Genomic DNA, 27,487 nt, shown 5'->3' on the forward strand with positions numbered 1-27,487 from the left:
GACATGGCGTCTCTTCCATCCATCGCCAGCATCCACCTTCACAATCGCGAAAACCCTGTTCGGTTGCGCGAACGTACGGAGACCTTTCAACCTGGAGGCAATCTAGGCTGTCGCTGCACGGCCGCGGCACACCGACGAGAACTCCCGACTCAGCCACATGGCTAAGAATTAAATCAAGACCCTCAGCTGTCGACAGGCGTTGATATACATCAACGGGGACAGTCGAAAATGTGTGCCCCGACCGGGACTCGAACCCGGGATCTCCTGCTTACACGGCAGACGCTCTATCTATCTGAGCCACCGAGGGCACAGAAAATAGTGGGACTGCACGGATTTATCCCATACACGCTCCCCGTGAGACCCATTTTCCCAACTTAATATCTACACACTACATTCGTAGTGCCCCTGCCCATTACACTCATTACTCGCCACACACCGTCAGGTGGCTTGCGGAGTATGGATGTAGATGTAGATGTAGATAATCTTACAGAGTCCCGTAAGAGTTTCGGCAATGCGTGTGCATCCAGCACAGGAGGAGAAGGTCAATGGCAGGTTAGCCTTAACTATATATGAAGATGGTATATGTTCTGTCGGACATGTCCGAAAGAACAGATGCCATCTTCACACTGCTAAGAGGCGACACATCGTCTTGGCACAGCGGCTGGCGCCGTCTTGACGATACGGCAAACGTCTATGAAGAATGGTGAGATGATTAAAAAAAAATGGCTCTGAGCACTATGGGACTTTAAATTTAAGGTCATCAGTCCCCTAGACTTAGAACTACTTAAATCTAACTAACCTAAGGACATCACACACATCCATGCCCAAGGCTGGATTCGAACCTGCGACCGTAGCAGTCGCGCGGTTCCGGACTGAAGCGCCTAGAACCTCTTGGTCACACCGACCGGCTGAGATGATTCATTCCCCCCTTCTTCCCCTTAATAATTGAATCTTGTCCATGCCCAGTCAAATCAGCCCTGAGTTTGTAATACTTTTGTTTCTTTTTGTGTAAAAGTTACTAAAATTAATGCAGTCGTGTCATGCTTTATTCATATAAACAAACTGTTCGACTCGTTTATCAGTCTCATAACCGTTTCCCTTTTCGATATCACTTAATTAGTGATGTTATTTATTTGTCGATTCCCAACGTGGGGAAATGTAATTAGTAATCTGTGAGACATTTTATGCAAGAGATCAAATATTACAGATTTACTACATTTTTGGCGCACGGGTGGGGCGCTCTCATTGGTAATTACCATGCATGTGATATCATAAAAAAGTTTTCCTCATTTACTACATTTTTGGCGCCCAATGCGGGACGATCTCATTATTCATCTACATGTAATTTGATGTACGATGTGAGAACTTTTCCCGATTCGCTATAATAAAGAGCTGTCAAATGAAACCGAGTCAGGAGGAAAATAAAAAAAAGTAAACTGTTCGTTATTTCAAAAGTAATCGCCATAACTGTTAATACATTTACCCCACTATGAGACAAGATAGTCAGTGCCATCTTGGAAAGACATTTGCGGTTGCCTACTGAGCCGTGATTGTACAAAGGCGTGCGCATCTTCGTCTTAAGCAAAGTGATTAGCACGAATGTCTATTAGGTTAGGTTAGGTTAGTGTTTAACGTCCCGTCGACAACGAGGTCTTTAGAGACGGAGCGCAAGCTCGGGTTAGGGAAGGATTGGGAAGGAAATCGGCCGTGCCCTTTCAAAGGAACCATCCCGGCATTTGCCTGAAACGATTTAGGGAAATCACGGAAAACCTAAATCAGGATGGCTGGAGACGGGATTGAACCGTCGTCCTCCCGAATGCGAGTCCAGTGTGCTACCACTGCTCCACCTCGCTCGGTATGAATGTCTATCTTCAGGGCCCCGGCAATATGGAAATTGCATCGGCAGAGATCGGGACTATATGGAGCATGTGTAAGGGCTTCCCAACGAAACATGTGCAGCGTACTCGAAATAACAAGCACCCCAGCTCCGGGATAATCAAGATTACCTTTTTATCCCACTGCAAGGGCCCCCGTTGCTCATTAACTTTCTGGAGCACGACGCTACAACCTAACGCACAGCGGTACGTGGACACATGGAAGGATTTAAATGCGTCTTCAAATCCAACCGCCCAGGAATCTTGACGGACGGCATCATTCTGTCGCAGGACAATGCCCGAGCACATGTTCCCGACGTTGTTTCGAGTACGCTGCAGAACTTTCGTTGGGGCGCCCTTACAAATCCTCTTTACAGTCCGTATCTCTCCCACACGTGATTTCCATATTTTTTTGAGTCCTAGAAAATACATTCGTGGCCGTCGATTTTCGGACGAAGATGTGTCTGGGTACAATCACGCTTTCGTATGCAACCGCTAACGTTATTCTATGCACTCGTTGGTCGTCTTGTCTCACAGGGCGATACAGTATGAACCGTTATGGCGTTTACATTTGAAATAAGCAAATTTTCCATATCTAGTTTTCATTTTAGTGCCTCTTATATTTTAATCATAGCTACATACATATAAAAACAAATCAGAGAAGAAAGCTGAACCATGAGAAGCAAACCAAGGTGACAAAGGAGTGGAGGAGGCATCGGTGATTCTTACCACATGTCTGGCGCCTTCGGTCTGCTCTCGCATCATTAAATAATCGCGAACACCAAGCGAGCGAAAAGCAGTCGATATTGGACGAGATTGTTACGTTCTGCTCGGACTGAACAGTTAATCTATTACTACTGCATGGCGGTGAATGCCTACAGGAAGACACAGTCGCAGACGGTGACCACGCTATAGCTGCTGGTAGGTTTCTAAGCTGTAACAGATTGGACCGGATGCGACTCTGGGCAGACCTTTTATAGGCTAACTGGTGACACACTCTGATTAGCCTCCGGCATCAAAAAATAGCACTTTACTTTCCTCTGGAAATGAAAGGAGCCGAAATCTGTTGCCAGATTTCGGTTCCTCAGTATGTTTGGAATCATTCATATAAACCTTCTCCTCTCCCTGGGTTTTCTGTAATGGTTTGATTCGTCGTAGAATTTTCAAGTACTTCGACATAACATTCATACTTCAATAATGAATACACCGGAGGGCTATTCATCATCAAAGTGTCCTGAATATATGGTCTTATTTTTTATTCATTGCGTTAAAATACTGACCAGTCTTGATCGGAAGCTTTATAATCACTTTTCAAAATGGTAACTGATTTCGATTTTTATCAGAAATCATCTTCAGCCATGTCCCTTCAGACGGTGAACAGAGAGGCTGGAGCATTGGTAAGTGTCGGAGGACACCACTGGTAAACGCTATGGTGCAATTTCGTATGACAGCAGCAGCACTCTGGTGCTGATCCCACGCACGCTGACTGCAAACTTGTAAGTCAGTCTAGTGATTCGACCAGTCATGCTGCCATTCATGAACAGCAGTCCAGGGGGCATTTTCTAAGAGGATAACGGTCGTCCACACACCGCTGTTGTAACCCAACGCCCTCCACAGAGTCGACATGTTGCCTTAGCCTGTGCATCACTAGATCTGTCTCCAATCGAGCACATATAGGACATCATCGGACGGCAACTCCTGCGTCACCTCCAACCAGCATTAACTAGCCCTGCATTGATCAACTAAGTGCAACAGGCATGAAACTCCATCCCACAAACTGATATCCAACACCTATACAACACAATACCTGCACATTTGCATGCATGATTCGATATACTCGTGGCTGTACCAGTTACTTATGATCCAGCGTTTCATTTTTGCAATGGCCTTCCTTGCACTTACATTAACCGGTGATCTTGCAGTGTTAATCATTTAAAATGGTTATCTAGACAAAGGAATTACCGAAATTTCATTACTGTACATTAATTATTAATTAGTGTTGCGATTTTTTCCGCCATTGTAGTTTAGCTAGCGACCAACTTACGTGGAGCAAACGACAGTCTTCATCATCTGCATTTGTACTTCTCAAACGATGATATAGGACATCTGGTGTACCAGTACTATACGAAACTTGCTTGTATCCATAAGATCATTTTAACCGTGCTATCTGGATGTCGCATTCCTAATCACTGATGGTGGTCGTAAGGATGATGTCCAAACTGTAGTGCGAAAATTTCAGTTTAACGACAGCGCCGACGATTTTCTAAACCCCTTTCAAAGGAATCATTGCGGCTTTTGGCGTTACTAGTTTAAGGAAATCACGGAAAACCTTAATTTGAGAAGATGGATTGGGATTTGAACCACCACATTCCTAAATAAGAGCACAGTTTCTTATCACACTCTCTCTTCACTCCATGACGAAATTTCTGACGCCTTGAGCTGAAGGAGTAATGGAAGAGACCGGAAGATATACCCCTTCACGTCTGGCGTGGAGAGGCGCCGTTCCGTTGTTGCTCTTGGAGCGAGGAACAAGTCTCTCCTCAGTACTTCACTGGGAGAGCACCTCTGTCGAGAGCGAATCGAAGTGCGACTCCATAGTGAGCCCTTACGATTAAGCGTTGTTCACTGTGTTGGCCGACACACTTATTGTGCGGTGTGAAGGGACAGAGTTATAGTTAAACGCCTGCGAGCGAATTTTTGAGTGGCATCGCGGTGGACTGGTTAGCTGACCGGTGTACCACGCCAATAGTTAGACTAGGGGCGAAAAGGAATCCTTGACTTCATCAAGTCGTAGGGAGAGTTTCATTGGCGAAGGTCAATCCAGATAGAACGAGAGTTATCTTATTTGTCAGCAGCGAGCAGCACAGACAGCAGTCATCGCAGCTTACGGTATTGTGCACTACAGCTATTGCGAGCCCCATATTTCCTCCACAACAGTACACTTCACTGCATTTCACACGCGACAGCCTCGACCGTACCTAGCAACAATCTAAAGGATAATTATTCAAGTTGAGTAGGCGCGCCTCTCAGCCATTCTGCCAAGTCAATAACAGTCTTAAACTTTGTATAGAAATTTCATTACGGAATCCTATCCTTGAGAGGTAACTTCACATTCCGAAAAGAACCAGGATATAACTTGTTCAGTTCATAACTAAAAGTGCCATTATGATTTCCCAGAATTTTTGCAAAATAAATAATAATTTTCGTTAGTTTCATGTTTTTCTTACACTAACTAGCACTACTCCAGTACCCAAGCATCCCACTAGTTACGTAAGAAATCTTGTGAATTTTTGTGTCATTTCCTTACAGCGGCCGACTCCAGAAGATATTTATTGCTGAAGGTTTTTCAGGCATTTCTCTTTACAACGTTAGGAGCGTCTGTCTGCCTTCTGTAGTAGTGTGGGGGAAATTGCATCTTGCAGGAGCCACAGGGTAAAGGGTACATCTGAGATTAATCCGTTGCGCAGAATAACAGAAAAGCAGATCAACCCCACGATCACAGAAGCAGCAGCCGGACTCCAATTTGTAGCACAATACAAATGGCTGCGTTTGCAGTGGTGCCGTAATCGTGAAGCATGGACTGCAGATGAATTGTGTCACACTGCTTTCAGTGTCTAATCGTAGTTCTATACTGCCTGGAATGACCATTGTCAATGAGTGTGGCGACGATCTCGATAGAAGTCCCATTCTTTAAATTTATTGGAGACGCACAGTGATGTTATTGAGGGGGGACCCATCGATTGTGACTTCAGGTCAGCAGGTAGTAATTCAAGGAACTGTGGCGGCACAATTATACGTCACGGACGTTCTGTGTCTCCTTGTCTTACCTCCCATGCGACCGTGCTGTGGTGCCAATTTTCAGCAGAAGAATTTTCATTCACACATGGCACATGTCCCTAAGATCAGTCTGCGTCATACTGAACCATTCCCCCGGCCAGCAAGATTCTCACATCGTCTCCTACAGAACACGCGTCCAACTAGTTCGTACGTACACTAGGTAATCAAAAGTATCCAGACAGCCCCAAAAACATACGTCTTATATATAAGGTGCAATGTGCTGCCACTACCAGGTACTCCATATCAGCATCCTCTAAAGACATTAGACATCGTGAAAGAGCAGAATGGGCCGCTCCGCGGAATTCACGTACTTCTATCGTGGTCAGATGATTGGGTGTCACTTGTGCCATACGTCTGTACCCGAGATTTCCACACTCCTGAACATCCCTAGGTCCACTGTTTCCGATGTGATAGTGAAGCGGAAACGTGAACGGACATAGCACAAAAGCGTACAGGTCGACCTCTTTTGTTGACGGACAGAGACCGCCGACAGTTGAAGAGGGTCTTAAAGTGTAATACGCAGACATCTTTCCAGACCATCACACAGGAATTCCATACTGCATCAGAATCCACTACAAGTGCTTCGACAGTTAGGCGGGAGGTGACAAAACTTGGATTTCATGGTCGAGTGGCAATACATCACGCCGGTAAATGCCAAACGACGCCTCGCTTAGTGTAAGGAGCGTAAACATTGGACGACTGAACAGAAGAAAAACTTTGTGTGAAGTGACGAGTCATGGTACATAATGTGGCGATCCGATAGCAGGGAGTGGGTATGCAGAATGCCCGCTGAACGTCATCTGCCAGCGTGTGTAGTGCCAACAGTAAAATTAGGAGTCGTTGGTGTTATTGTGTTCAAAATGGTTCAAATGGCTCTGAGCACTATGGGACTTAACTTCTAAGGTCATCAGTCCCCTAGAACTTAGAACTACTTAAACCTAACTAACCTAAGGACATCACACACATCCATGCCCGAGGCAGGATTCGAACCTGCGACCGTAGCGGTCGCGCGGTTCCAGACTGTAGCGCCTTTAACCGCTTGGCCACCACCGTCGGCTGTTATTGTGTGATCGTGTTTTAATGGAGGGGAATTGCACCCCTTGTTTTGCTTGGCACTATCACAGCACAGACCTACAATGATGTTTTAAGCACCTTCTTCTTTCTCACATTGGGGAGCAATTCGGGGATGGCGATTGCATCTTTCAACACGATCGTGCACCTGTTCGTAATGCACAGCCTGTGGCGGGGTGGTTACACGACAATAACATCCCTGTAATGGACTGTCCCTGTAATGGACTGTCCTGACTTGAATACTACAGAACACCTTTGGGATGTTTTTGGACGCCGACTTCGTGACAGGCCTCGCCGACCAACATCGATACGTCTCCTCGGTGCAGTACTCCGTGAAGAATGGGCTGCCATTCCCCAAGAAACGTATGCCTGCAGAAGTGGATGCTGTCATCAAGGCTTTGGGTGGGCCAACTGCATACTGAATTCCACCATTACCGATGGAGGGCGCTACGAACTTGTATTTCATTTTCAGTCAGGTGTCCGGATACTTTTGATCACATAGTGTAGCACCGTCCAAGTGCCAGTATCCAGTATCAAGCACTTATTTACTGTGGTCCAGCTTGCCTCACGAGAGAATTCAAAGAGCTTATGAGTCCACCCTCAACCGAGTCAGTGCCTGCATCGAGGACAGAGATAGTGCACCACGATACTAAAAGTTGGACTCATACTGCCTAGTTCTCTGTAAATTTTACACGATTTTGTCATCATTGTAATAATATCACATATCTATAGAAGTAGCTGAGTTTCAACTAATTCTCCTCCTTTTCTTGGGGCTTCAGTTTTTTTGGTACGCAGTGTGCTACATTAACAATCTATAAAGAAAGTTTTGAAATTATGCGTACCATGTCTGATCCAAAACGTCCAGCAACATATTAGGGGGCGTTAATGTGATGTGTGCACCCTTCGCCTTCACGACGGCTTGAACTCAGCTGTGGACACTTTCAGTAATGTACCTGAATGACTGTGGAAGAACGTTAGGCCATCGTTCCTCAAGAGCAAGAGTCGCAACCAGAGGACATAGTGAGACGGGCACCGATGAAGACGTTGTATCTCATCCCATGTACGTTCTTTTGGGTTCAGGTCGGAACTATTGACACGCCAGTCCATTTCAGGAATGTTACTGTCCACAAACTATTTCCTCACACTTTCTGCTTTATCAGAGAGTGCACTGTCATGTCGATATAACGAATTATCGTCTTTGAACAGTTCCTCTATTCTACGCTGAACACAATGCTGTAAAGTGTGTTCATATTCGTCCGCATTTTGCGTTTTCTTAAGTACGAGGCGTGTTTTTTAAGTAAGTACCGTTCAGAAATTTAAAAAAGACGTGCTAAGATATCTCAATAATTTCATTTTTACATGAAAGCCTGTACCTTAATCTACGCACAGACGCCATTACAGTCTGATTCTTCCTTGATTACGTTATGTACTGAGTGTTTAAGATGCCTCCGATAATTGTGAGTCCCGCCGACTGTGAAGTACTAGCTGTTATAAGATTTCTTAGTGCTAAAGGCCTAAAAGCGATCGATATTCATCGTGGGGTCTGTGCAGTTTACGGAGAAAATATTATGAGTGATGGAATGGTAAGAAAGTGGGTGAGAGCATTTAATGATGAACAACGGAGTGGGCGTTCTTCGGTCGTTAATGAAAGTTTGATGCAGGAACTGGACAATAAGGTGAGAGAAAACAGACGCTTTGCGATTTCTTCCTTACGGGATGACTTTCCTAATGTTTCTCGTAGTGTTTTGTGTGGCGTTGTGGCCGAGCACTTGAATTACCGAAAACTGTGCGCACGTTGGGTACCGAAAATGCTGACGGATGTGCACAAAACCAAACGTATAGACAGTGCATTGGCTTTCCTTGAGCGGTACCACAACGCCGGTGATGATTTCTTAAGCCAAATTGTTACGGGCGATGAAACATTGGTGGTCTACGTCACACCAGAATGAAAGCAACAGTCCATGGAAGTTGAGCAAGGGCATCGTTTTGCTTCAAGACAATGCTGGTCCACATGTGGCGAATCAGACCAAAGATCTCATCACATCTTTTCGATGGGAAAGTCTAGATCATCCTCCGTACAGCCCCGATCCTGCACTTGAATAAACACCTGAGCGGTCATATCCCAACCACGAAAAACATCTCCGTATCGTAATACCACCTGTTCTCTTACTCACTGTTGGCGGGGAACGTTCTCTAGTCATTCGCCAAACTCAAACGCCTCCCTCGAACTGTCAAGAATATAGCGTTATTCATCACTACAAATTACCCGTTTCCAGTCATCCACTGTCGCATTTTACACCATCTCAAGCATCACTTAAAACTGACTACAGAAATATGTGGCTTGTGAGACCATGCTCTTCCATTGTATCATACTCTTCTTCAGCTCCCTACCTACAGTCATTCTGTTAGCTTTGCTGTCGGTAGCAGTTTACAAGTCACGAGTGATTCCATTGTTGATTTCGTGCGATGTTTGACAGCCACCTTCCGGAGTGGTCGACGATCCCTATACGTCAGTACATGAGGACTGCCTGGTCTTTGGTTAGCCGTGGTTGTTCCTTCGCGTTTCCACTTAACAATCGAATTACCAACGGTCGACTTGGGTAGCTTTAGATGCGTTGAAATGTCTTTGATGGATTTGCTACGCAGGTGACAACCAAGGACTATCACGTTCGAAATCGTGAGCTCTCTTGACTGAACCATTCTGCTGTTACTGCTTCTTTACTGACAACAAAATACTCCCCGCCTCCTACTATACTATCAGGTTCTCCTGTCATGACAGGTAGCAGTCAGTTCTGCGTTTCGTAGTGCTGTCTGGATACCCTTGATCAGCTAGTGACGTAGACCCTCCTTGACACGCTATCATGGTCGGTATGTTGCAGCTCAAACCAATTTTCAACCGCGACCCTATGACCGCGTAATTGTCGATGGTTCATACGATGACACAATGCAGAACTGCTTCAAGTACGCTCAGTGGAGGTCATGTCAGCAGGTTTCCCATGCCATTAAATTCTGTTGATGGTTGTCTCCTGTTGGAAGGTGTTCGGTAGATGGGTGCGATGTGCTCGTACATTATTGTCTTGAACCCATCGCTCAAATTTTGACTGCAGATCTGGACAACGTGGTGGAGGTAACCGTCTCGATACTGCACAACGCTCAATTCAGCCGCGAGAACGATAAAAGGCGCCCTACGTTCGTATATGATACCTATGTGGCTCATCTCCCTACAGACCCCATAACTCTGTTCTACGACAAGCATCAGATGTCTGACAAGTCATACACTTGTCGGTGAAGAGAATACAACGCCATCGCCTTAGCACAACACAGAAAACCGCTTTACTAGCGGTGCTTTGGAATGGCTTGTACGGTTCTTGCTAATGCGGCTAGATACTTCATGTCGTACATTACGTAACTAAAAGCCGCGGGAGTATTTAACATGCAGCCACGTAAGTTACTAACGTATCATGTATACGTACCACCCAAGTGTCGTGAATCAGGTTCATAATATTTGACAAGATCGATAAGACTGAATATTGGCAGTGCTCTTTATACGAGTACAATGTTATACAATAAAGCCATATGTATGTACATTATTTTTCCTTTCTGAGTCCATGAAGATAAATAAGTTGAATATTTATACTTGTTCTTGTTTGGGACTAGAATTCTGAGAATATTTCACGTCAGTCCCAACGTACATCACAAATCATTGTCACTAAGTCGGTAACATCTGACGTCTATCAACAACGATGTTATTATTGCAGGTATTCTTTCAGAATAGCAGCTAATAAAGAAGCCAGTAATCACCACTAGCACTACACAGCACAGTCGTTGATACCAAGATAATAAAAGTGCTTCACAACCTATACAGAAAGAAAAAAAAATAATAGCACTTTCTTGCAACAACAGTAGAAACTCATAGACCCTACCTACGTTGATTGCATTTACGTTTTAATCACAGAGAGGAAAAACATGAAGTTGTGACCCGTATGAGGCAAAAGCTCTGCATAGCGCACGTGCGTAGACACTCACGTCAGCAGTCTCATTTTCCCTTCATAGTTTATGGCAGCCTGACAGGATTGCGCTGCCAAATGAGATGGAGAAGAGCCAAATCCGGGTTACGACATTAACTCGACGTCTAGGATATTACGTGCACACGACGGTAGACTGTCGAATGAGAAACTTGCTTATAGAGTCACAAGCGTCCAATTCTGTACAGATTCTGATAATTCTGAGCCATTTGTTGCTGTTCCCTTTAATACTCACGAGAAGGTTATTTTTCAAGCATTTTGAGAATCTTCAAGAAATTACATCCTCCTATGACGCACAGCAATAGGAACTAAGAAAGCCGTATTTTTCCGTATATTATTTTCGTTTTAAAATCTAATATTTACTGATGAGCCAGCACATTACTCCTTGTTAATAGTGTGTTGGTGCACCTTTGGAGCGAAATGCATAAGTTAATCTGCGTGGCATGGATTCCACAGTAACTTAGTATGTTTTTTTTCTAGATGTCTACTCACGGATCACGTATTTTGGCTTTTGAGTGTGGAGCTCGCGCCCAACGGCATCCCACATCTGTTCCGTCGGCTTCACATCAGGCGAATTCGGTGGTCAGGGTATCAGTGTGAGTTTACAGTCATGCTCGACTAACCACTTTAGCATGAAAAGTGGCTTTTGACATGGGCAGTTAGCCTACTGGAAGATGACATCGCTGTCGCGGGAAAGCTCAATCATGGAAGAGAGGTAGGTGGTCCGCAAAAATATTTGCGTAATCCACATTCGTCATGGTGCCTCAGATTATTGCCACAGCTCTCACGGAATATTACGTGAATGTGATCTATAATTCATAAATTAAGACTGCCCTCACCAGTTTGTGTCTGTTTCGCCTGGATGACGGCGTGTTCGGACACAATCATCACCTTGACGTAACAAGCAACGTGATTCGTCGGAAGAGGCAAAACGTTTCGATTGATACACGGTCCAAACTCGATGATCCAGTGCCCACTTCAGACTTAATTCACTATGTCGTTGGGTCAGTGTGGCGACAGTTAGGGGCCGTCTGCTGCGGATTCCCATATTCAGCAGTGTCTGCTGAACGCCGTGGTCCGAAACACTAGTCCCTGCAAGAGTCCCAGTTACCTAGATGCTGACAACAGTAGCACGCAAATAGCCGACCTGCTTCGTTAATCAAAATTCGTCCTTGCTCCGCTTGTACACCAATCCTTATCAGACTAAGTGTGCGCGATATCACAAGGTGGTATTCAATTTCACGGCGGGCAGTGGCTATAATTTTTTGTGTATCTTAACATCGAATCCTGAGATTTGAGAAATGTTAGATTTTGTTAACGCCTATGCGGTTATGAGAGAAACTTGGAGTTTCACGACACCGATTCCACTACATGGAACACGAGTTTCTACGAACAGAATTGTAAACAGACATTACTAGGATACTCGCAATCCTTTAAAGACGCGTTATTTCAAAAATAATAGTTCTGCCAAAAGGACACACAGCTACTTTTTAACAGTTTTGAGGAAAACATAGCTGGAATTTGATATTAAGTAAAGACAAAACTCTTACATTTTTGTCTCTCTATTAGAAATTTCTATCGCTGTTAATATAACAGATACGAAAGTTTCCCAGTTTACGATAAAAGTGGTATTTACATAAAAGGAGAAGATATTTGCGTTTGATAGAAGTATCATCTGCCTGTTTATAAGAGCTCTTAGTGCCTTTTTAATTTACTGGATTTCTGTCGCAATGGCTGAGAGATGATTGACACCACAGACTTCACTGAACTCAATTTTACACTACTGGCCATTACAATTGCTACACCACGAAGATGACGTGCTACAGACGCGAAATTTAACCGACAGGGAGACGATGCTGTGATATGTAAATGATTAGCTTTTCAGAGCATTCACATAAGGCTGGCGCCGGTGGCGACACCTACAACGTGCTAACATGAGGAATGTTTTCAACCGATTTCTCATACACAAACAGCAGTTGACCGGCGATGCCTGGTGAAACGTTGTTGTCATGCGTCGTGTAAGGAGGAGAAAGGCGTACCATCACGTTTCAGACTTTGATAAAGCTCGGATTGTAGCCTATCGCGATTGCGGTTTATCGTATCGCGACATTGCTGCTCGCATTGGTCGAGATCCAATGACTGTTAGCAGAATATGGAATCGGTGGGTTCAAGAGGGTAATACGGAATGCCGTGCTGAACCCAACGGCCCCGTATCACTAGCAGTCGAGATGACAGGCATCTTATCCGCATGGATGTAACGGATCGTGCAGCCACGTCTCGATCCCTGAGTCAACAAATGGGGACGTTTGCAAGACAACCATCTGCACGAACAGTTCGACGACGTTTGCAGCAGCATGGACTATCAGTTCGGAGACCATGGCTGCGGTTACCCTTGACGCTGCATCACAGACAGGATCGCCTACGATGGTGTACTCAACGACGAACCTGGGTGCACGAACGGCAAAACGTCATTTTTCGGGTGAATCCAGGTTCTGTTTACAGCATCATGATGATCGCATCCGTGTTTGGTGACATCGCGGTGAACGCACATTGGAAGCGTGTATTCGTCATCGCCATACTGGAGTAGCACCCGGCGTGATGGTATGGGGTGCCATTGGTTACACGTCTCGGTCACCTCTTGTTCGCATTGACGGCACGTTGAACAGTGGACGTTACATTTCAGATGTGTTACGATCCGTGGCTCTACCCTTCGCTCGATCCCTGCGATACCCTACATTTCAGCTGGATAGTGAACTACCGCATGTTGCAGGTCCTGTACGGGCCTTTCTGGATACAGAAAATGTTCGACTGCTGCCCTGGCCAGCACATTCTCCAGGTCTCACACCAATTGAAAACAGCTGGTCACTGGTGGCCAAGCAACTAGCTCATCACAATACGCCAGTCACTACCCTTGATGAACTGTGGTATCGTGCTGAAGCTGCATGGGCAGCTGTACCTGTGCACGCCATCGAACCTCTGTTTGACTCAATGCCCAGGCGTGTCAAGGCCGTTATTACGGCCAGAGGTGGTACTGCTTTCTCAGGATCTATGCACCGAAACTGCGTGAAAATGTAATCACATGTCGGTTCTAGTATAATATATTGGTCCAATGAATACCCGTTTATCATCTGCATTTCTTCTTGGTGTAGTAATTTTAATGGCCAGTAGTGTATACTATATGAAACCACAAAATGTGGAATACATTACATTTATTCGCAGTTGCGAATATGGACAACCATTAGCTAAATGATGGAATGTCGGTAGTGAAATTCTGTTCCGAACCGGGATTCTAACTTTGATTTCCCTCTATCACGAACTATAGTTATACCATTAGGCTATCCGAGCCATAAGCGGGATATCCTAGCTGGAGTCCGGGTCCGACACAAATTTTCACTGTCATCTTTCCGTTATACAGCTGCTGGTCATCCATATTAGCAACTGCGAATATATTTAATGCATTTCATAACGTCTGTAGCACAACGCAAGCAGTGAAATATCATATAAACTACTGAAGTTATAAAATGGCTCAAATGGCTCTGAGCACTATGCGACTTAGCCTCTGAGGTCATCAGTCGCCTAGAACTTAGAACTAATTAAACCCAACTAACCTAAGGACATCACACACATCCATGCCCGAGGCAGGATTCGAACCTGCGAACGTAGCGGTCGCTCGGTTCCAGACTGTAGCACCTGTATGGTGCATGTAGCATCAGTGAGCGTGTTGTCCATGTGTAGAATGGAGAAGGTACGCGGTCTGTCGGAGTTTGACTGAGGGCAGATTGTGATGGCCTGGAGACTCGGCACGAGCGTTTCGGAAACTGCACGACTTGTTGGGTGTTCGAGGAGTGTTGTGGTGAGTATTTTCAACACGTGGTGAAACCAGGGAGAAACTACCTCTAGACACCGTGACGTTGGCGGCCATCCCTCATTACAGATGTCTGACGTCGTAGGCTGGGCAGATTACAAAAACAGGACAGCGAACTGCTGGGCAGAGTACAAGTGTGTCTCAATACACAGCGCACCGCAGCAGACCAACCATGCATGTGGCAGTGTTAACACCACGACATCGGCGACTACGACAGGTGTGGGTGTGTGGCCATTGGCACTAGACGTTGGCGCAGTGTCAGAGCGTTACATGGTCCGTCGAATCCCCATAGTTTCTACATCATGCCGATGGGAGGGCCCAAACCTGTCGTCTTCCAGTGGAAAAACTCATTGACACTTGTACTGCGGGGCGGAAACAGGCTGACGGTGCCTCCATTATGCTCTGGGTTACATTCACGTGGGCATCCATGGGTGCAGCCGAGCTTGTGCAAGATACCATTATGGCCAGGGAATATCATACACTGTTTGTAGAACACGTACACCCCTTCACGACGACCATGGTTCCCAACGGTAGTGGCAGTTTTCAGTAAATTAAAGCGCCGTGTCGCAAGGTCAGGAATGTGACCCCTTCCACGGACTTTACGGGAATTACGTGACTTGTGTGTGTAGATGTGGTGCCAACTCCCTCCAGCGACCTACCAAGGTCTCATTGCTTGCATGACACGACGGGTCTCCGCTGTTATCCGTGCCAAAGGTGGACATACCAGCTGTTACATAGGTGGCCATAATGTGCTGGATGATTAGTGCCTTTAGAGAGAGGAAGCCTAGTCGTGAAAGTACCTAAGTACAGAGCATTGTATGTAGTACATACATACATAATAACAAATATGGTTCTACAAACAATATTTCAGCTAACTGCATCTCAAACTTTCGAAGAGACACAGTAGAGGCGTAACTCTTCGTTCTGCTATTTCCTCAGTTTTTCTAACAGCATGAGCAATAACTGTCCCCGCGATCGGTACTTCACACCTCAGATGAAATCGCTGTCTCTGTTTCGTTATAATGAGGTAACAAACAGTGTTGATCCATTTTCATTGAAATAATCAAATTTGTCTACAGGAAAGGAAGAGCTGGATAGAGGTCACATAATACAGACTTCGCTAGATGAATTATCTTACAACATACGAGATGCCAGATGATGGAGGTCCTTATCTAGAGGTTAACATCCCGTTGAGTTGTGTTTATTGGAGGCGAAGTAATAGCTTCAAAGTGTGATAACAGTCGGCCGTTGCTCGCTGAAAGACCCTTCTAGGCATTCATACAAACATAAGAGAAATTACAGAGAATCAAATGTTGCATCACCACTCCCCTATGTTACTTCAACAAAATCGCTGATTATTTAGCTTCATGCTGGTCGGTGTGGCCGCGCGGTTCTAGGCGCTTCAGTCGGGTACCGCTCTGCTGCTACGGTCCCAGGTTCGACTCCCGCCTCGGGCTTAGATGTGTGTGGTGTCCTTAGGTTGGTTATATTTAAGTAGTTCTAAGTACAGCGGACTGATTATCTCAGATATTAAGTCACATATTGTTTAGAGCCAGAGCCATTTAGCTTCAAGCAAAGGAATTGTAAATCGAAAATGGAACAGACCGAAGTATCAAGTATTAAAGTGGAAAGAAGGAATAAAATTAGATACATATATTACGAGAAAAATAACAATGACAGAAAAGTCTTGGGACCACGCCTGTTGACACACATAATAAAAAAGGCTACTAATGCGATAAAAATAAAAGCATAGACGGTGAACAGCGCCCATCATTGACAGAATAACAAAGACACTAAAAGCGTTAAGTACGATGTCCCAGAAGGAACAAGAGAAGGAAGAACAAAAAATTAAAATGATATAAACACACAAGAACTTAGATTATTACTTGATTTAACTCATCGCTGATCTTCTCTCTTTAGATATCTCCGCCACCTAAAGGTCCTTACCAGCGCGCACAGATTCCTAGTATTAGGTGTCCCATTGTCTAACACCTTTATGGTGTGACATGCCAGCTGGCACTAAACAGGTGACGTTGAAATCTGTCTGCTGGCTCCAAAACAAACTTTCGCTTTTCACTGGAAGCATAACCTCATCATAACCTCACTCTGCCGGCTGCCTGTTTCGAGGGACCCACGTAACACAATTAAAATACAATGCATTTTCTGCCTACGTCAAGCGCTGTGTTACCTACCAGGAACACTTTTAATTTCCTTGTTTTGTTGAGACCAAAATTAATATTTGTTTGTGTTAATGTACGAGCCTCTCAAATAGAAATTTTTCTCTCTTGAAACCTGACTCCAACGTTACAAATTTGGTCGTTTTTGATTTACGCTCTGTGCTCCGGTGTCCATAAGCCATTAGTAGGAAGAGCTGATAGCAGAGGTGGGCCGCTACATCAATGAGGAGCCAGAAAAGTGTATTATGAAATCTTAAATATTGCTACTGCTTTAGACAACATGTTTTCCCCAAAACCTATCCACCACCACAGTGAAATGCTCTTCTAATTTTTATCTATCGATTTTCTCATATTGTAGTGATGTATTGAATCCGACGATCAGGACCAGCGACATTGGGATATGGTCATACGTTCAGGAGGCTTAGCTAGTCCACTGTGAAGAGCGATTCAGGAGACCGTCCGATGTTAAGGCAATGAGCACTGCGTTGTTAACGCTGGGATGCACAACAGGGGTCCTTCGAGCCAGCGATCTTCCATGTTGGCAGTAAAAGTTCTTAAAAAAATTATTTTCGTTTGGTTCTCTGCAATCCTTGGAAATGCGATTGACTCTCTCTACGAAAAACCTTATTTGGTGATAATTAAATTAATTACTGCATGTCTAAAATACCGCAAGGGGCATTTTGGACTCCTTTCGAATAGTTCATTTAACTTTGATCTGAATGGCATGTTATGTTGACAGTAATTAATAGTCGGCTCTCCTATGCTCATTGTTAAAATGTCAGATGTACTACGACAGCTAAGCATTTCTTTACTCCGAAACTGTTCCAGTTGAGCCTAAGTTTTAGTTTCACGAACAGAATAATTATGCAAGATATTCTTAGTCTTTACCTAGGAAAAAGGCTAAAAAATAACACTCTGAAATCAAAAAAAATTCTTGAATGAACTGAAAATGAAGTTCTTTTTATCGGGAATATGCTGGTGTTTCAGAGCTTGACTGTCCCCAGGATAATGAATTCACGTCTTCTAGCATTCCAAGTGAAGACGGATGACAGAAATTCTGTTATCTTTATTGACCTTCATGGAACTCAGTCGAGTAAACCATTGCCACAATGCGGCAGAACTCGAGTACACAATATTATAAATGTTCCATCAAAACTAGTAACAGTTAGTGTAACTGTCACTCCAAGAACGCATGCGAACGCTTTAATTCGCACGGCAAGTTAGAGGGGACCGTGCATTGTACTAATCTAAAGCCGCGCGGTGTATCCGCGTGGTCCATGACGTCTTGTCACGGTCCGCGCGGCTCCCCTCGTCGGAGGTTCCCCTCGGGCATGGGTGTGTGTGTTGTCCTTAGTGTAAGTTAGGTTAAGTTAGATTAAGTAATGTGTAAGCCTGGGGACCGATGACCTCCGCAGTTTGATCCAATAGGAAATTACCACCACCACTAATCTAGAAGGTAGGCACATTTCTAATGTAACGAAAGAATTAGCAGAACGTAACGTCTGAGGAAGTGAATGCTGTTTTTGGACCACGATTACACAAAACAAATCAGGGTTGCTTTAGCCACAGTAAAGACACTAACAAAGACATGGGAGGAACAGCAACGAACATTACAATGCATAATTTTTCCAAAGTTTGCCACTATTTTAAGAACTATTGTAGGAAAATTACAATAATGCAAAACTTGAGACAAAATAACATCGAAATTCCACACAGAAATGAAGGCTTCCAAGTGAAGAGTAGTTTTATCCTCATTGTCTCCTAGACTATTTTACAGCTGTAGTTAAGTTCCCAGAAAAATAAAAGTGTCACAACGCTCTGCTATCCGCACAACAGTGTCACGGGATATGAGGGGCGGAAAAAGAAGACGGAAACAGTTTTATTCAAGAATAAAAGTTAATGAGGAGTGGACCTTCTTGGTCAGAAGGTACGTTCATACAAGTGCAAGGAACAGTCAAGAAGGTACCATTCTGACCTATGGACAAATGTAAAAGGTGTGGCGTCCATAAATGCTCTATGTTTATTTTCGAAGCTGCATCCGAACAACTAGGCAGCTGACCTGATAAAGGAACAGTTTTCCTCAGGGTAATTAGGAAGTAAACGATATGATGTTATAAGGAGAGAAGACTCCAACAGTCAACACCTACAAAAGTATTTTTAAAAGCCATATCACCTTGTGGAGTTGCCCACCAGCAGCCGAAGATAATCCGAACTCAAAATTAACCAAAAAAGATATTACGTGTGCTCACATAGATCAGACAGAAGAAGTGATCAAACACACAGGAACGGAAAAAAATACTAGCAAACAGAAAGTGTTATTGTTTGTGAAGCTCAAGTGTAGAACTTCTGAGGTAAGCCCTAAAAAACTGGAAGTTTATTATTTTATTCATGTTGGGTCTTGCGAACTATGCACCCATTAACGATAGTTGATGTTGTGGCTGGTTGAGTCACACACAAACTAAAAGTCCGTAGCTTAATTTCACGAAAATTGTAACATAATTTACGATATTGTATTTCATGTACTAAAATGGAGGTCAGAATGTCATTATAATTGCATTCTAACTAATTCTTTGTCACCTAACCCAACATTATTTGATAATATTGTTTTAATAAATAGCTTTTCGTATTTTTTTCTGATGAAGGGGTCTTATAGATACCCCTCATTGATTTCTGAGAGTGCAGATACTCATGCATCCAGCTTTTAAAACTTGCTAGAACACGAAAGTTATTAGCAATAGAAAATTATCACGCACAATACTAGAATGCCACATATTTACAATCTGGTCACTACATGGAAGAATGCTGCATAGTGATGATGGATATTATCAACCATTTCCAACAACGTCATATTGAGGCGTCAGGCCTTCCTACCTACTGCGAACGTCAGGTTCCATTTATAAACTTCTGTTCTTCGGTCTACCAAGTCTGTGGAACTCTCTGTGATAATGCTTAGCACTTTTCATACTAACAGCTCATTGTTCATTGCGAAATGTTAGCACTGTAATCCTTTTTGTTTTGTTTATTCAAGGTTACATTGTAGTACCACGATTCTGTTAAAATTCTCAATTTTGTGTTTAGACGACGTTCCCGAAATGACGACTTGGTGCTCAGAGTAGGCAGTATGGGTGTTCGGAAATGCAGTCTTAGCTTTTTACATTATTAGATAACTTCTTTGCAAGAATGTGTAAACAAGACAGTATAGTACACGACGGATAAACTGAAAGAGGTTGCGCTTTTTTGAACAGACTGTCCTTCTATTCGGGAAAATGGAGACTTTAATAACCATTTGGGCATCCTGATTTAGGATTCCCGTGCTTTCCTTGAATTACTTCAACCAAATTCTGGGATGGTTCTAACTACAAGGCTACGGCCAACTACCTGTCCCAACCTTGTTAAAGTAAACCTGTACGTATGAATCACAATTAAACGAAAATTAAAAACATGGTCTCGAAGTTAAATTTTTTATCTTGTTTAGTTGGTTTATGACCAACTAACTATTAACGGGTTGGCTATTGACTACAAATGGTTATGAGCTTGTTTTTATCCCGTATATTCTTTATTGTGAATTTCAGTATCTGGAAAAGAGATCGCAGTTTCCAGAGCTTGAAACTACTACATGATCATATCCCAATAACAGCATCAAATGAAAGTACTGTAAAAATTTTACCTATGTACAAATACAATAAAACTGTTCTACACACTCTTGTTGTGATACGCTTTTCTTTGGATTACTCTTAAGTCAGTTTTGATTTTTATTGTAGCGATTTGTCAACGTCTTTATAAAGTTATTGTACTCTTCTCTTCTATTCTTTATCTCCCAGAGCTTGATTATCAGTACCGTGTCAAAGGCTCTAAGACACTCTACAGCATAGGGGCAGCCACTCGAATCTCTTTGCTTTTTAGTAGTGTTCTTCATTATAAAAACTTTTTCAGTACACAACATACGCCTTCACAAGACGGAGAGATATGTTGGACATTCCCATCGCGCGGTCTACCATTACATCACTGTCATGAGTAACAGTATTTGTCTTCACAGATTAATCCATGTTACTGGAACAGCAGAAATTAACTAGCCTATCTACTGGAGTAGAGCCCAATATAGCATGTGACATGTTCTCGGAACACATGTTGTTCATAAAACGCTACCACCTCTGACCCATCGAAAAGCTGACATCAGTTAACAATGTATTTGGTGAATTTAATAACAGTCCAACGCACAGGGCCTCAAACAGAAGCACTTAGTTCATGACTGAGCACTGTAGGCTAAGCTCTCACTGTTATGTAGCCAGAACTCTATCGTACTTCTGTCTCGGTATAAGGTCACAACGAGTGTACTTATTTTCTAAAATGTCACATAGTCTTTTAATGTACAGGTAATCTTGATAACAAAACTGGAATACTGCAAACGCTGCACTCGTTAGATTAACATATGTACTATCAAAGAAGTCCACTCTGACGCTAACTGAGGGTGAAAGACTAATTTTCACTTCGAAACATCACTGATGAAGGTGATCTTCACAAGCATAAAAAGAAGACATATATATCATTAACGTAACATGCTCCCACTTATACTGATATGCCGCTTGTTACTTACAACAAAATCGCCTACAAACAAATAATTGGGCTCGAGGACGTATTCGCTTGGCTGAATAGGAAGTATCTTTGCGTGAACCATTTCGGTTTTATTTCGCAGCACAGTTAAATGTGGCACGATTTCTTCTATGAATTGCTGTCGCATATGAAAAACTTTATGCTTATTTTTCTGAATTTAGTTGGATTTGAGGAACAATACCTTTTCCATTTTCTGTAGTTTGAGATTTATGGCGCGAATTTTTAAATACAACGGCTCTCTTTTTTTTTAAAAAAAATTAGCTTCTGCAGGTAATACGGTCTTCTGTATAATCCGTACAGAGTGACAGCTGAGTAATTTCCTGCTGTCACTCTTCCACTCAATTTATTTGTTGACTTGGTCGTGTTAAGACCGAAAGTGGGAGTTATAATTCAGAATTTAAAGCGATTCCTTATGTCCGCGTCTGTTTGGAAAAATTCCATCAAACACGCGTTAGACCGACTCTTTTACGGTACCCAAACGGCATACGAAGAGCCCAATTAATCGCATGTGACATTCTGGGAGGGTTGTGTAATTGGCCTGTTTCACTGGAAAATGAAACATCACTTGACTTCACATTCACAGAGCTTTGCATTCGGTGTGTCACAAGTTTACCACAGGCTCCAGTTTGTTAGTTAAAATAAGTCACGAATTTCAAATTTATAATATTTTTTGATGGAACGCTGAAAATAGGATATTAAACTGCACCTGATTTCCCTCCTTTATTATACTGGAACCATTAACGTTCGTCACTAAGGAACTTATCGATGGCACAATAGTTAAAACACCCCAGTTTAATTCTGGGGCTACGCAGCACCTACACCAACTTCTGTTTTCACTGTTTCCCTAAATCACTAAAGACGGTTACCGGAGCGATTACTTCACCATGAGATGAATAATGCCCTGCATCGAATAAGAGGTAATGTTCCGTATCAAACAGCACAGATTTAATCCAAACTCTCTTTTTTATGCCCCAGAGAATATTATGCAACATTTTGTTATTACACAGAATGTGATTCATTCTGATACGCATATAGCATCGAAGACTCCGGAAATAACACGTATGAATTAGACAAAAGCTTCCATATTCTTATCTGTAATACATTACGAAAACCACTGTAAGAAATGAATATGTCACAGTACTCTCCCTCTTTCCCTCAATCCAATGGTTATCGTAGACTCTGCCCTTTAGATGAAATTACATAAATGACCGACAAAGAAGTGATTTGCAGATTGTACAAAGAAGATGAGATCGTAAGATAATTACAAAAGGAACATTATGTTCACTAAAAGGTACCACCAAGCCGAGATTTTTTGCACAAGAGGATGTTGCAGAATTCGGCTTCACCAAAATCAGAAATTTAAATAGACCAACTACGAACACATACAAGAGTCACATGAATATTTCCTGATAGGCAGTGTTCGGTAAACCGAAGTTACAGTGTCTGGAAAACATATGTAACAGTTTTCATGATTTATCAAAAATGGTTCAAATGGCTCAGAGCACTATGGTACTTAACATCTGAAGTCATCAGTCCCCTAGAACTTAGAACTACTTAAACCTAACTAACCTAAGGACATCATCACACACATCCATGCCCGAGGCAGGATTGGAACCTGCGACCGTAGCAGTCGCACAGTTCCAGGCTGAAGCGCCTAGAACCGCTTGGCCACCACGGCCGGCCTATGATTTATGGCTACCGGCTTAATTACCACGTACTACAAAAATTCTTTTTATTATGATATCGTCTGAATATTATGTATACATACTGTTGTGGCGTTAGTGATGAGAACTCGAATAATTAATTTATAGGGTTGATGTATAATAAGCAGTGAATCCTGTTAAGAAAACACTTGGTTACAACACAAAAGGTAACATTTTTTCGGGCGAAATGCAATCAAACAGAGAAAATAGACTGTAAAAATATTCTATTATTGAAGATATAGTAGACAATGTATTAAATGACTCCATTTATGAGTATCACAACAAATGTCTAAATTTTAGTGTAACTTTACATGGTTGTAAATTACAGCTTTAGACGGTTTCAAATTATTTTAGGTAAAGCTTACATAACCGTTAGATTCCTTCACATCTGTAGATGTAAATATACAGTGAATTGTTGGTAGCATCAACTGCTTATACGTTCAGCTCGCCTGTAAACACTAGTATTGAAACAATACCCACGCATATATTTAAACACCATTTAGGTACAAAATGTAGACTGTTTTCATTTGGCAAAACAGACTGCGATACCGTCCCTCCTACACATATACTTATAAATTTTAAGGAGGAAGATCATGAGTGCTCAACACATTTATTGTAGAATTGAAGCTCTTTTACGTGCGGCACTTACTAAGTGAAAATAAATTTTCGAAACTATCTTGATTGTAACTGATATGCAAGGCACTCTACAATAATATTAACATAAAAAAATAGTTGCATAAACTGCACGCAGTCGCAAAGTATGTGAATTTTATTACGACTTCTATTGCCTCGCCACATACTTGACAGTATCCATATTTTACTCATTATTATAGACTGATGTTCGTGAAATAACAAAAAACATACGCAAATAAAAAAATCAATGCTCGGAGATGGTCGTCCATTATGCAAAATATATTGAGTATAGTAATAACATCCGTGCAGTTTGTGACTGAGGTTAGCTTCGTATGTAATAATTTCTCGTTTGAATCGCCTCTGGGCTTACAATTTATGAGATGGGTAAAAAGAAGAATGAGTACATACTAAAAAAGTAGTTTTTACACATTTAAACAGACTGTGAGAACACGTAAAATCGGTAGAGGCAAATTTGGAGCACGACCACCGCAAATTTTGTAATGCTTAGAAATACAATATTAAAAGAATTCCTGCAGATGAAAGCTATGTTAAAAACCGGGACTCGAACCCTGGAGCAGCTTTGCCTATCGCTAGCAAGTGCTGTACTAACTTCTTGTTTTTGCATTTTGTTTGTTGTGTTTGGTCGTAGCGGACGTCACATGAGATCCACTGAAGTTCTTTGTTGATCCTTTCACTCAGCTTTTTATTACAGAAGCCAGCCAGCTCTATGACCGAACACCTTAAGAGCTACCGTGTGGTCTACTAACTGAGATGCCCAAGTACGATTCACAATGAACCCTCGCAGCTCCACTTCCGCCCACATCTCAGTTCCTATCATCCATGCTGCTACGAAGGGTGGTGAGTTGGGCAACTCAGCTGGCAGAGCACTTTCGCCCGAAAGGGTAAGGTCTTAGGTTTGAGTCCCGGTCCGACACGCAGTTTTAATCTGCAAGGAAGTTCCATACCAACGCACACTCCGCTGCAGAGTGAAAAATACGTCCGAATACCACATTAATCGATAAATGTACGTTTTGAAAGTAATTTAGACACTTGACTAATTACTGTTCATTTATTTCACACAACAGTGATTTCGGCTTTGTGGATATTCTGAAGTGCATGTTAAAATGTTGCGATTTATCTAATCTGGCTACGTGACATGTCATCGTTAGACAGGTGAGATACATTGTAACAGTTCCACGTGCAATTGAGATGGCCTATAAAAAATGTCAACATGCTCTTCAGAATGACCATATACCGGAAATCATGCTTTTGTGGATAAATGAAAAGTAATTTACTGTCATATAGCGGAAATTTCTTTCAAAAGGTCATAGATGAATGGGATCCTCCACAATAAAAGCATTGTTTTACTATCTGTACAGGCAGGCCTACCTGAATCTTAGGAACGCCTCTGGGAGCAGGTGGGATGCCACACAAGTCGAAGGTTCCCAGCAGGTTGTTATCCCTTGTAAGAGCACGCTCACCCTCGAAGACCTGGACGGTGACAGCGGGCTGGTTGTCGGAATACGTCGTGAACGTCTGCGTCTGCTTGCAGGGAATGCGCGTGTTCCGTTCGACGATGTTCGTCATGACGCCGCCGGCAGTTTCGATGCCTAGCGACAGCGGCGTCACATCCACCAACAGCACGTCTTGGATCTGGGAGCTGGAATCACCGCTGAGGATGGCGGCCTGCACCGCCGCCCCGTAGGCCACCGCTTCGTCCGGGTTGATCGACAGGTTAAGCGCTTTGCCGTTGAAGAAGTTCTGGAGCAGGCTCTGGATCTTCGGAATTCGCGTCGATCCGCCGACCATCACGACGTCGTGTATCGCCGACTTGTCCAGCTTGGCGTCGGCCAGCGCTTTCTCGACCGGCTGGAGCGTCGACCGGAAGAGATCGGAGCACAGCTCTTCGAAGCGGGCGCGCGACACTTTGGTGTAGAAGTCGACACCCTCGAAGAGCGCGTCGATCTCGATGCTCGCTTCGGTGCTTGAGGAGAGCGTCCTCTTGGCGCGCTCGGCCGCAGTCCGCAGGCGGCGCAGAGCGCGAGGATTGCTGCGCAGGTCCTTCCGGAACTTCCTCTTGAACTCCTCGGCGAAGTGGTTCACCAGGCGGCTGTCGAAGTCTTCCCCGCCCAAGTGGGTGTCTCCTGCCGTCGCCTTGACCTCGAACAGCGAGCCTTCGTCGATGGTGAGCACCGAAACGTCGAAAGTCCCGCCGCCCAGATCAAAGATGAGCACGTTCTTCTCGCCGCGCAGATTTTTATCCAGGCCGTATGCCAGCGCCGCGGCTGTCGGCTCGTTGATGATCCTCAGCACGTTGAGACCCGCGATGGCGCCGGCGTCTTTCGTCGCTTGCCGCTGCGAGTCGTTGAAGTACGCCGGCACGGTGACGACCGCGTCGGTCACTTTGCCACCGAGGTACGCCTCGGCTGTCTCCTTCATCTTGGTCAGCACCATGGAACTTATCTCCTCTGGGGAGAACCTTTTCACCTCTCCTTTGTACTCCACGACGATCTTCGGCTTCCCTCCGTCGTTGACCACTTTGAACGGCCACTGCTTCAAGTCACCCTGGATCTTGGGGTCGTCGTACTTGCGGCCGATGAGCCGCTTCGCGTCGAACACTGTGTTCTGCGGATTCATCGCCACTTGGTTCTTGGCGGCATCTCCGATCAGGCGCTCGCTGTCGCCGAAAGCGACGTAGCTGGGTGTCGTCCTGTTGCCCTGGTCATTGGCAATGATCTCTACCTTGCCGTGCTGCCAGACCCCTACACAGGAATACGTAGTGCCGAGGTCGATACCGACCGCTGGCATCTTTGGTGCCATGGCGTACGGGGTTCGCGAAATGTGCTATACCTGAGGATTGGATTGCTTCGCGCGACAGTCTGAAAGTACACGTGAGGGCTTCTTCGATGCCGGCTTTTATACGGCAGCTATGCAGGCGCAGTGCCACTGGAAGTTTCTGGATGCACCGCTCACGTCAGCGCGCTCCCATTGGCTGGCAGGGTGGAGTGCGGGCTATTTTCTGTCGCAAATGCAGGTGGGGGTCACAGAGAGGAAGGGGAAGAGGGAGAACGCGCGCACGAGAGTGCGACAGAGGCATGTGTTGTTTGGGAGAGCGCGGTAACCATGACAACGGTGTGAGTCAGAGCCGTGTACCGACGAGAATAGCAGAGGACGGGCCGCCAGGCGGTTACGTCACGCCAGACCGCGGCGCGCTCGCGAACAGACGGGGCCGCGAGGCGCGGTAGGCAGACCGCCCTTCCCTCTCCCCCAACCCTTCCCCCCCCCCGCCCCCACGCTTCCGGCATCTGCATTCGGCTGTAAAGTTGGCCGCGCCCTTGACCAAGGACGGTATCCACACTGCCGCTTCGGCTGGCGTGCGGCGCTGGGCAATCGATGAACCTGTTTCTGCAAATACAGCACTCCCAAGCAGAGTACCTTCTAATCATATATTTGAGGTGCAGAAGTAAAGCGACGTTAGGGTAAATGAGTACATCGTTCATTTAATTTTGATCTAAACTCACCACATTCAGTAACAAATTATCCACGTACTAATTACCACATCGTGCTAGTTTGACTAAGAGTTCACCCAAAGCACCACAGTGCTTAATAATATGCCGCAACTTCAGTAGAAGCCCACATACAGTTACAGACTATGGCCATACCTTGTATACATATCTGTGAGCTCTTCTTC

The 27,487-nt window shown here is 44.1% G+C and overlaps 1 protein-coding gene and 1 non-coding gene across 2 annotated transcripts in view; both read right to left on the reverse strand.

Moving 5' to 3' along the window:
* Positions 1–26,699, reverse strand: part of LOC124796469 (heat shock protein 70 A2-like) — a 39,736-nt gene extending 13,037 nt beyond the window's left edge. Inside the window, exon 1 of the mRNA XM_047260699.1 lies at positions 25,186–26,699. Coding sequence (XP_047116655.1) covers positions 25,186–26,616 — 1,431 coding nt within the window. The 5' untranslated portion in view covers positions 26,617–26,699. The remainder of the gene's footprint in view (positions 1–25,185) is intronic.
* Trnat-ugu lies at positions 234–308 on the reverse strand. Its single transcript has one exon. It is a non-coding gene; the product is annotated as a tRNA-Thr (tRNA).
* Positions 26,700–27,487: the final 788 nt, after the last annotated feature.

This window comes from Schistocerca piceifrons, chromosome 1, assembly GCF_021461385.2.
Source record: "Schistocerca piceifrons isolate TAMUIC-IGC-003096 chromosome 1, iqSchPice1.1, whole genome shotgun sequence".
Lineage (NCBI taxonomy): Eukaryota > Metazoa > Arthropoda > Insecta > Orthoptera > Acrididae > Schistocerca > Schistocerca piceifrons.